This window comes from Ceratosolen solmsi, unplaced genomic scaffold (genome assembly GCF_000503995.2).
Source record: "Ceratosolen solmsi marchali unplaced genomic scaffold, CerSol_1.0 scaffold58, whole genome shotgun sequence".
Classification (NCBI taxonomy): Eukaryota; Metazoa; Arthropoda; class Insecta; order Hymenoptera; family Agaonidae; genus Ceratosolen; species Ceratosolen solmsi.
The window spans coordinates 1235615-1247053 of NW_011948447.1; the positions used below are offsets into that span (position 1 = coordinate 1235615).

The 11439-nt window shown below is 27.4% G+C and overlaps 2 protein-coding genes across 2 annotated transcripts in view; both read left to right on the top strand.

The window, feature by feature from the left end:
• Nucleotides 1-299, top strand: part of SA1 (stromal antigen) — a 3564-nt gene extending 3265 nt beyond the window's left edge. Inside the window, 1 exon segment of the mRNA XM_011504682.1 lies at nt 1-299. This exon segment is cut by the window's left edge and continues 38 nt beyond it. Within this exon segment, the coding sequence (XP_011502984.1) occupies nt 1-196 (196 nt within the window). The 3' untranslated portion in view covers nt 197-299.
• Nucleotides 300-1570: 1271 nt separating this feature from the next.
• LOC105366313 (zinc finger protein 14) lies at nt 1571-7133 on the top strand. The gene is made up of 7 exons (XM_011504719.1): nt 1571-1951; nt 2032-2134; nt 2458-2774; nt 2838-3242; nt 3641-3995; nt 4341-4801; nt 6252-7133. The coding sequence occupies exons 1-7, from the start codon at nt 1685-1687 to the stop codon at nt 6813-6815; spliced, it is 2472 nt and encodes an 823-aa protein (XP_011503021.1). The 5' UTR covers nt 1571-1684; the 3' UTR covers nt 6816-7133.
• The last annotated feature ends 4306 nt before the right edge of the window (nt 7134-11439 follow it).

The window sequence follows — 11439 nt, forward strand, 5'->3', positions numbered from 1 at the left end:
AGGAATGCCATCTTCAAGGGGAGAAGATTGGCAGCCACTATTATTATATAGAAATAGTTTATTACATGGTGAAACAGATATAGTACCAGTGACCAGTAAGCGAGCTTATACTCGACGCAGGAAGGATCATGTTGCTGAGGAAGAGGAAGCTGAGGAGGGAGACGAAGGTTCGGATCATGAGTTTATGGGATACTGATTAATTAGTGTAGATTTTTTAATTCAAGCATTTAATTCAATCATTATTTTTGTATTTATGCTTAATACATACCTTATACTTCATATTTGAATAAAATGTGAATTTATACTAAAATACTTATTTATGTTATATAATTCAAATATTATTGTATTATTTTGAAAATTGACTTAACCTTTTAGAAAAAATTTATTCAAAATATATTGTTTTATTATACGAATAATCAAAAGATATAAAAATTGTAAGATAATGATTAAAAATAAAGAGTTTAATGAGTGATAGACCTTGTTTATTATTATAAAATTGAATTTAAAACTGTAGGTATATTTTCATTTAATTAAATCGTACATATATTTAATAATAAAATAATAAAATAATAATAATAAAATAAAATAATAAAATAATAATAATAAAATAAAATAATAAAATATATATGTATATACATACATGCATATATATATATATACACGCATGAATAATTATTATATTCTAATCTTTTATTTTCATAATCTAATTTTAATTATGAAAAAATAATTTACTCATTAGAAATATTAAAAATAAAAACATTACATGTTAATATAGTTGTAATGTATGCTGATAAATAATGAAGTACATTATTTTCAATCATTTTATTATAAAAAAAACAAAACGAAAACTATAAATAAATTAGATATGTAAAAAAATTATTTAAATTTATTAATAAATTGATTTATAAGCATACATAATTCAATGGATGTATACAATTTTTCAATAAAGCTACATTAATATTCTAAAATCTAAGTTATCATTATTTTTAACAAAAATTATTCAATAATTCTGTATATATTGATTGCCAAATGTAACCTTGAAATATCAAATGCCAATTACATTTCTTTTTGCATGAGAAATAAGTGTGGCTAAAAATTTTTTCAAAATAAAATCAGAATACAAATTTTAACATCAATATTTTATTTTTTAAAAACGAATGAGTTCTCGCTTGACTTAAGCATTTTTCTTCGTGATGGTGTGTCATTTGCTTGGCAGCAATAGCCGACATATTTTCTCTCCCGTTCACTTATTCACTACGTTCATAACTTCATGATTGTTGTGTACGGCATTTGTTTGCGCTGAAGTTTGTCTCCAATCATTTAGTGTCTCGGTCTTGCGATTTCTGTGGCGGTTTGATTACGGATCATTTCAATTTTATGTAAAAGGTAATTGTGAAGTCTTCGATTTTTCGCTTTTATTGAGTCGTACAAGGTTAGATTGAACGCCCAAAAATGACATCACATGGTGTCCAAGTCTTTTTTCAGAATACTATAGGTACATTGAATGCCTATAATATCAGGTTAGATTGTTTATAAAAAGATTGTCTGAGGACTTATCTGCAGCCTCAGGTCTTATCTGCAGCCTCAGGTTTGGCTAGCCCATAGTCAACAAAAGAGAGTTTTAGTGTTTGAACGTATCATCATTGCTGGAATAATATTAAGAACTTGAAATCATATAATCAATATGGGTTCGATAAATCTAATATGCCCTATGTGTTGCGGAGAAACTTTTAATAATTCTGAGTCTCTTAAGTATCATTTATTAAGCATGACTGATAATCTATACTGTCCTGGATGCTCTTTAAGGACTTACTCAGTAGCTGCTTTAATTCAACATTTAGATTGTTGTGGAAAAGAAATAGATCAAGAAGAGCATCGAAAAGATATGGGACCAAATTCTAATGAATTAGAGGTTGAAGATAATGATAATGAAGAGACAGATATCTTAATGGTGAATAATTTTATTCAAAATGGAAGTCAAATTTATATTTAAGTTTGTCTCCATAATTATGTGTAATAATTAATTTATAGGATGAAAATGATGATGCTATTAATGATAGTTTTTTGGCAACTGTCAATGAAGATGGAATAATGATTGTTGGTGAAGGTAGAACAATTCAAGTAGATGAAAATGGTAGGTAGTAATGCAAACTCAAATCTTAATTGATTAGTAATTTTAATTTATTTTATATAATCATAAAAAAGGTAATAAATATATAAGTCAATAATTAATATAAACTATAATTTATTAATTATTAATTATTAATTGTACAGTTATTAATGTTATTTTAATTTATCATTAAATTCAAATTTAATTCATAGTTAAGAGTATTTTTTTAAATAATTTTTTAATAAATTAGTTGATCATGTTTAAATATTTTTTATTAATTTTATATCTAAGTTTTTAATGTAATCAGATATTGCCTTAATAAATTAATAAAAACATATTACATCCAGGAGATATCCAAGTTTTAGAAAAAACAAATTCAATAAATGAAGATGAATCTATGTCTCTTATAAATTGTGAAAAGGTTATAACTAATGCAGATGAGGAAATTCAACTTTCTGATTCTTCTAATTCATTGCAACATAATAATGTAATAAGCAATTCAAATAAAGAAGACTCTATTGCCAGTATAGTTGATAATTCTGAATTATTAAATGAAGATGAAACAACATTAATTTGTATGACACAAGTTGAAGATATGCAATTTGATGATTGTGATATACTCAAAATTAAAAAAGAATGTGATGAAACACTGGATAAAGAACAGGTATGCTTAAATATTATACAAATTGTCTAATGCATTTATATAATTTTTCCTATATATTAACAGGAATTAGATATAATGTATAGTTGTAGTACTTGTAGCGTAAGTTTTAGTTCTGTATTAGAACATATAAAGAAATATCATGATGGGCAAGAAGTTGTATTAGAAATGGCTGAGCAACAAATAGATGAAATACAATCAACAACAACAGAAACAATACATCCATCACCTATTATTACAAGTACACCAATTCAGTTACCAAATAATGTTGTTCATACAACAGCAGTTCCATCAAAACAAAGGCAGCTAATGAATACATTAAGAACCGAAGAATGTATTGATAGCGATGGAAGATTATATACAAGAAAAGTTGTGCAAATCGAAAGATTTTGGGATAGAACCCCAGTTACATTATCTTCAACAAAAGCTCCAATGATTGAAAAATTTTTCTCCAATGTTGAAGGAGTTAAGGTATAATCATTTATTATTGTTAAATATAATATTTAAACAAATTTTAAAATATGATATAATTATATTTGTTACTTAAAATAAGCATTAAAGAATAAGATATGAAGAAAAAAAATATAATAATTAACTACAAAATAAATATATAAGTAAAGTTATTTGCATTAATCTTTATTATATATAATATATAATAATAATTCTTGGAGAATATAATCTAAATTAATCAGATATAAAGAATAAATACAAAACTTACTATAAATAATTTTTGTATATTTATAATAATGAAAATTTAAATTTAAATACAGTATTGAAATATACAAGAATCTATTAAATTCTTTTATACTGTCCTTGTTCTAGTTTTTAATGGTTAACGGTTTACTTCATATTGTTTTATTTTATTTTAGGTTAGAGATAAAAGTGTAACGGTTGCTCCAACACGAATGTACAGGTGCAATCAATGTTTAGAGCAATTCGCTAAGTTAGGCGATTTTCGCGTTCACGTGTGCCTTCAAGGAAACAATCGATGCGACCAATGCGATCAAACATTTGCAACGGGGAAAGCGTTGCAGATTCATATGAAAGTACATGAAAATAATGATTTTCCATCTCAAAAGATATTTTTGTGTCCTGTATGTGGTACAGAATTTTTAACACATAAAAGTTTACGATTGCATTCGAGAATGCATGCCCCTGTCAGGGCACGTCACGTCGAGGCACCTGAAGGAACTGAAGAAGAAACTTTTGTTTGCAACGAATGCGGTATGGGTTATTTTAAAACTATACTTATTTGATCTTAAAAAACAAAAGTAATGAAATGGAAAAAATTTTAATTGTGAAACGCATTAGTAAATAAAAGAATCTTTGATAATGGCGTGAAAATATTATTTTTGAAACGTATTAAAATATAATGTATATAAGTATATATAAACCGTTTAAAGCAAGCTATTGAAAATTTGAAGAAAAATATAGTATTTTTGAAAAAGTGCTTTATAAAATATCTCGTTATACTGTACAATGGTGTATATAGTAAAGCACATACAGGGAGAGAGAGGGAGAGAGAAAGTCAATAATTGAATGTTCTGATCAAGCTCTTGATTATTTTAGGTACGACCCTTTCGGAGTCATATAGGACTGCACATATGGCCCTCCATGCCGGTGATACAATCACGTGCGCGGTGTGTAACCGAAAATTTGATTCGGCTGAGAGTCTTTCGATGCACGCAGCCGTGCATACGGAGATTAATGTAGGCTCACCGGGCCCTGGGGGTGGTGGCAGTGGTGGTGGTAGCGGAGGAGGTAGTAGCAGCGGTAGCAGCAGCTTCGGGAATGGGTCTGGAGGTGGAATCGTAGCCGAGCTTGCACTTTCCACTTCCCAGAGTAATGCTGAGACTCTGTACGCGGCCAACATCATCACAGCCACCGTCAATGCACCGATCGCTGATGCCGTTGAGGTCCAGAGCCATAAACCTTACCAATGTCAACACTGCGGGCGTAGATTCACGCGGCCCCACGAAAAAGTTAAGCATGAGAGGATACATACTGGAGAGAAGCCCCACTCGTGCGAGGTACAAAATTTTTATTTTTTTGTTACCTTTAATTTAATATTTTTTATTTATAATTAATTTTTACTTCGTTTTATTAGATATTACACATGTTTATATTCGCTATTAAGTTTTCTCGGTTACTTGGAATTCGCTCTAGTTTTTTACGCTCGCAAAGAATTATAAGATTAACTTCTCTATAGTTTAACTTAGTTGAGGAATTAAATGCTTGGGTAACGTCCCTCGCAAATGTACTTACATTGCAAATTTGGAAGCTGATTCTTTATATCTGCTTGATTAAATGACACAGTCTTTTAAAATGGATAAGATTTTATTTTTGAATTTTGTTCAAATTCGTTAAATAATTAGTTTATGAAAATTTATGTAAGCTTACAAATATATTTTTATTAAATAAATTAAGAAAAGCATTCAGAATATAAAGAGCGGCTTCCACGATCGTCCGATTCAACATATTAACAAAACAGCAGTAATTGAACTATTACGAAATATTTATTAAAACAAAATACCTCTAAATATGTATTAAATGTGTATTGTCCTAAATTTTGAATTTTATCAGGAAGGACTCTCCGGAGTCAGTACTTATTAATGTACGAAAATTCTTTATTATTCTGGTGTCATCATTACTTGCCCACTGGGCAATTGTAAATAATTGTTCCTTTATTATATTTTTGGTATCTATATTGTCTTACTATTTATAAAAAATCTACATACATTAACTACTCAGATCAAAGGCCTAGTTTATTGGTATTTTTGCAATAATTTTCTAGAGCATTATTAATAATGCCTTGTTGCTATTGTTGTTTATATTATAATACATAACACAGTCATTTGTTTTACTTTTATTTACTGATTTGACTTGCAGTTTTATTTTTTAATATTTACAAAGTTTTGAGTCCTATAGTCCATATTTATCTCATAATTTTCTTACATTTAAAGTTTAAATAATTTAATCGGATATATAAACATACGCATATTTATAAATAGACGGATGGGTGGATGGTTGATGGATGGATGGACGAATGGATGGATGGATACATGGGTAGATGGATGGATTGTTGGATGTACGTATGTATGGATGGATACACGCATGGATTAATGGATGGATGATCGGATGGATGAATGGGTGGATTGATGGATGGATGGATGGATAGATAATAAAGATTATTCTTATTGCTGTAATAATATAAATTTTTTTTAAATATATGAGTCATCGACTGTAAATATTGTTATTAAATAGATAAGAATGTTGTGGGAAAACACATCGTACAAAATTAGTGTTGAACGTATTGTTCTGTTACGTGCAAGGCTTCCAACGCAAATAAAGCTGAAATAATTGTGGCTTCATTAATTACCCCGTTTAATAAAATTGGTATAAAAATCCCTTGCGCAAAATAATATTTGTCTAAATGAGTCGAATCGGACAAAATAGTGATTGTGCATCGACGCTCGGCAGGTTTGCGGCAAGAAGTTCCGGGTCTCGTATTGTCTAACTCTTCATATGCGCACGCACACGGGAGTGCGTCCTTACGAATGTCAGCACTGTGGCAAACGCTTCAAGGCGTCCTCTGTGTACAACCACCACCTACTAACGCACGGTGAGGAGCGAGCCTATACCTGCCCTTATTGCCCAAAGACGTTCAAGACCCGGGTACAACTCGCCGGCCACAAGAACAGCCACACGAAGCCATTCCGGTGCACCGAGTGTTCGCGGCCATTTGCCTCCCTTTATGCGGCCCGGGCTCATATACAAACTCACAAGAAGGACAACAACCTTAAGTTCAGCTGTAACGTATGTGGTGCTTCGTATGGGCGAGCATTCGCCCTAAAAGACCATGTGAAGCAACACGAGCGAGAGAATACGACAGTACCGCCGGAGCCGGCACGTGAAGTTGAGGTCCATGAAGTCGACAACTTTCTCATGCACGAGGAGGAGGAGGAACCTGAAGATGAGGAACTTACCGTGCCAACGCCTCCGCCGCCGCAGCCGCCCCCGGCCCAGGCTCTTCACGAGGGATGAAGCGTTTATACTGCACTGGAGCCGGTGTCTCATTGACGCAAGGACAAAAAAAACTGAGTGCCTCTCCTCGGCATTTATTCGTGAGAAATCAAGGCTGGAACATCGAGCGTAATTGTAGTGCCGTATACTCTAGGTTTATTCGTATTAATTTAATATTCTTAGGTTCTTTTAAAGCGAGAACAGCATCTTTTTTATGCACTTGCAGGATACTCGTGCACCGTATTAGTGTCTCGCGTTGTAGAGTAACGGTTCTACCACAATTTTTGTGTTCCTTATTATGACTTAAGTAATTTGTTTTTAGCGATTGCCGTCTAGTTCTGATAAAGCATATGCATATAATAAAAAATTCATTTTAAAAACACCGTTTCATCTGCTATCTTTGGAGCCATTTTTTTATTCTAATAAATTTTCAAGTAAATGATTTCTACAAGTTTCGATTCAGAGCCAAACTATATCTTCATTAAAATTTTACTAAAAATTATAAATATATAGGTTGTATTATTTACATGATTTAATTCAAGATAAATAATGCTTGACTAAAAGAAATAGACGCAGCTTTCTAAAATCTGTCAGAATTGATTTTCATTTACGATGCTTAGACAACACAATGAAAATGCCTCCTTATATTTTTACTTCGTATGATAATTTTAAATTAATTATACGCTATTGTTTGTTTCGCTATTGATCTTTGATCTTTTGTTTGTTGTTGATTTCTTTATTTTTTTTATCGGATGATAATGTTATTCTAGAATTAATTTACTCTTATACAAAACTATTGATATTAATGAATAATGAATATTAAAATTTTTTTAATTTTTTCTATAAATACAAAAAGAAACACTGATCAAATATTTTAAATCGTTTGATGTAATGTAATTCATTAAATGTATTTCAGAGTAAATATCGGTGTAACTTATAATTTTTTGTAAAATATATCTTATACGATTATTTTCGAAAAAAATTGTAAAAAATAGCCAGATTTTCTAAATAAATATTTTTAAAATTATTTTATCCTATTTTTGGTAATATCTGTAAACAAAATTTAAGTAGAAAAATAAAAATATATTAAATTGGCTAATTTAATTTGATACTTTTTAAATACATTTTTTTTTAATTTTTGAAAATTATTTTAATTTACGTACTTTGTCCATACTTCAGTCCATGGTATTTTGGATAATTATGTTATAATAAATACAATTATTCACTTAAATATGTTGATTTATGAAAATAGTACAATGTAAAACGTATTTAAATGGCATGCAGTACGTTAAATATACTTTCTTTCATTTTAATTATTATTTTATTTTACAGTTTTTAAATATGATTTCATGATTTCATTCGATCTTAATTTTGTATTCTTTCATATGATATGGAATCGCTAGAAATTATACGTAAAGTGCTCTTAAAAATAAGAAATACTTGTAAACATTTATCTACGTTAATGAATCGTCATTTAAAATTTTGTTTAACACAATTATTACTTGATTCTCATAATTAAATGATAATATGCCAGCTTGGTATTTTTTCATTATTAATAGAATTTAGGAGAATTAATATATAATAGAAGCATATTAATATTTCTTGAATAAAATTAATTTATTGAAAGAGACGTTGAAAAAATAAAAAGTACATAGTAAGCTTGCATATTACTTAAATATAATATATTTAAGTTTAAAATGGAAATGTGTGCATCACAATTTTCAATTTTCGCTTATATAAACTACGTAATTAGCGTATGAGGAGAGTCTTATAAAGCATACTTGACTACGATTGATGTGTAAAGAGTTCGAATACAAAATTTCTCTTTGGTGCAATGATAATGTCTTTCTATTTATTAATAATAAATAGGTGAATATGTTCAGTGTATATATACATACGTACATACATATATGCACCCATATCTACATATATACTTAAATAAACACATACGTACTTGTACCAATATTTGCTAATGTACTTGCATGCATGTATATTATATATGCATATTATTATGCATGTACGGTATATACATTATACACGCATAATAATTTGCATACATAGTACGCATGAATACGTTATGTACGTCATACACATAAGTATGGATGTATTTCTGCACGATTGTTTATATGTATGTATGCATAAACTATTTTCATTTATTTGTATCAATAATATTATAACATATAGGTTGTTTGTTTACAAAATCCTAAAAATAAGCTATTTGTAAATACATCAGTTTTTTATTGAGGCAACAACTAATGATTATAAATATCTATATTCAGTGAATAAAAATGAATTAGAAGGAATGAATACGTACTGTATATTAAATGAAACGTTTGTACTAATTATTTGAAATTCTTAATTAGATTTTTACTTGTGAACATTTAGTTATAAAATAATAACTATCTATGTATTTCTTACGTATAAAATTTATTTCTTGTAATTGCATTGCGAATACAGTTTTATGAATGAAAATAAAAATGTTGTGTATGTTTTTTAAAGCTAATAAAAATATCATTGAGTCTAATATTATTTAACGAGATTCAAGATATATTTTATTATATTTCGTAAAAAAGACTTTTTTACTTATCCATTCAAAAAAGATGAGTCATTTTTATCTGTGATCTACCGCAATTGATGTGTTATATAAATTTTAATCATATAAAAATTCATTATAAAATTTTAAAATTAAATATTGAGTTATTTTTAATGTAAAAATTAAATATTTCATCAAAAGTATTTCAATCACTTGTTTTAATGTTTAAGGAGTTACTAAAATATACAAATATTCAGTCATTTGAGTATTATTTAGCGTAGAACTTTTGTAACTTGGATCACAAGATAAACTCTTCAGTGCAAAAATAAATTGTCAAGTGAAGATTCATTTTTAATTTTTCTCGTAATTTTAGCTGAAAATTTTTGCAGAAAAGTACTGATTCGGTATAATAATTAATTATTGACAGAAATACAAATTTGTAAATATGCGAATTTCAAATTTATCAGATTTTTCCTGCTTCTGTAATTAAAAATCAAAACAGTTCGCGAAGAAAGTTTTGTTAATTAAATTCAAGGCTCACCAGTATTGAGAATGGATTTATAAATATCAAATGATAGAAGTGATAATATGCGATAAAGCGTTACACATACGCCTTTACTACGCATATGACGCATTATGTTCTATAAAAACAAATTAAAAATAAGAAAAGTATGTTTTACAAATTCTGTCAAATAAAATCTGTTCTATTAAGGTTCTCGTTGCTCTTAATACCCAGTATGCATCACCATTGTTATTTCTCCATTGTCCCTCACGCTCAAAATGTGAAACCATCAGGCAGAATCAAGATCAGAGCAAGCATGTGTAACTGTCTACTACTAATATATTATTTACCGTATGTATGCAAGAAAAAGTGTTGGTTGAATATAGATTTTATTCGATGGTGATTGCAGTGGTGCCCGGATTACGGTAATTGATCTAGACATGCACGATCATTTCATTGAATGCGTCTAATTCATGCAATTATCGCAACAAAATTAACGAGGTACTTATCATATAAACATTTTTTTATAGAAATATGATTAAAATAATTATAATTTCATCGTAAAAAGGTCTATATATTCCAACTATAATGGAAAGAATTTTCAAATTATTGAATACCTAACGTTATTTTTAAACATTTGTAGTTATATTATAACTTACAATGAATAATCTAAATTATGGATATATTCATTATTTTATACTATATATATTTAATCGGAAACAATTTAAAGCTCTGTTAAATACAACATATTTAGGAGGATTATATTTTCTCATTAATTTTTTGCTAAATTAATACTAATTCTAAATTTATAAAGTATGATGATATTAATATTATTAACAATTTATATATTAATTATTAAATAATTTTTTAATTCTATTTAGATTAAAAAAAATTTTAAATAATTCTTTATAAATTTATAAATATTAGTTTGTTTAATATCAGTATTATTTTTTTTCAATTATCTCACTGCTTATTGATATATGTATATATAAATATATAATATTAATGTTAATCATTTTAAATAAAATTAAAAAAATTAATTAGTTTTTTCAAATAAATATAATTAATGTTATTTGTTATTCATTCAAAAAGTAATTTTATATTTTATAATAAACTTTACATGAATAATTACATGAACAATAATACATAACAATAATAATTACATGAATTTGAATCATAATATTTATTTATTAGAAATTTTTTAATTAAATAGTTTAATTTTTAAATAAAGCGAATACTTTTAAATTGCTATTAATCATGAATATTTTTTTAAGGATCTTTTATATATGTATTTTTGTTAACTTTATCAACATCAAAATTTCATTAACTTTTTATCTGTTTATTATTAACAAAAATAGTAAAGAATTTAAGATATAAATTTCTGATTCATATAAAGAAATATTTTATATTCTATAAAGATTGAATAATAAATTGTTAAAAATCTTCGTTTTTTGTAAAAATAAAAACTTTTTTATTTATTTTATATATTAAATAATTATTTGAATTATTTTCTACAAATTAATTAATTATAATATTAAATTAATATAAAAATTTGTAAAAAAATTAATCATAAAACATAAAATAAATCGGCTAAGTTGAAAAATTAGCTG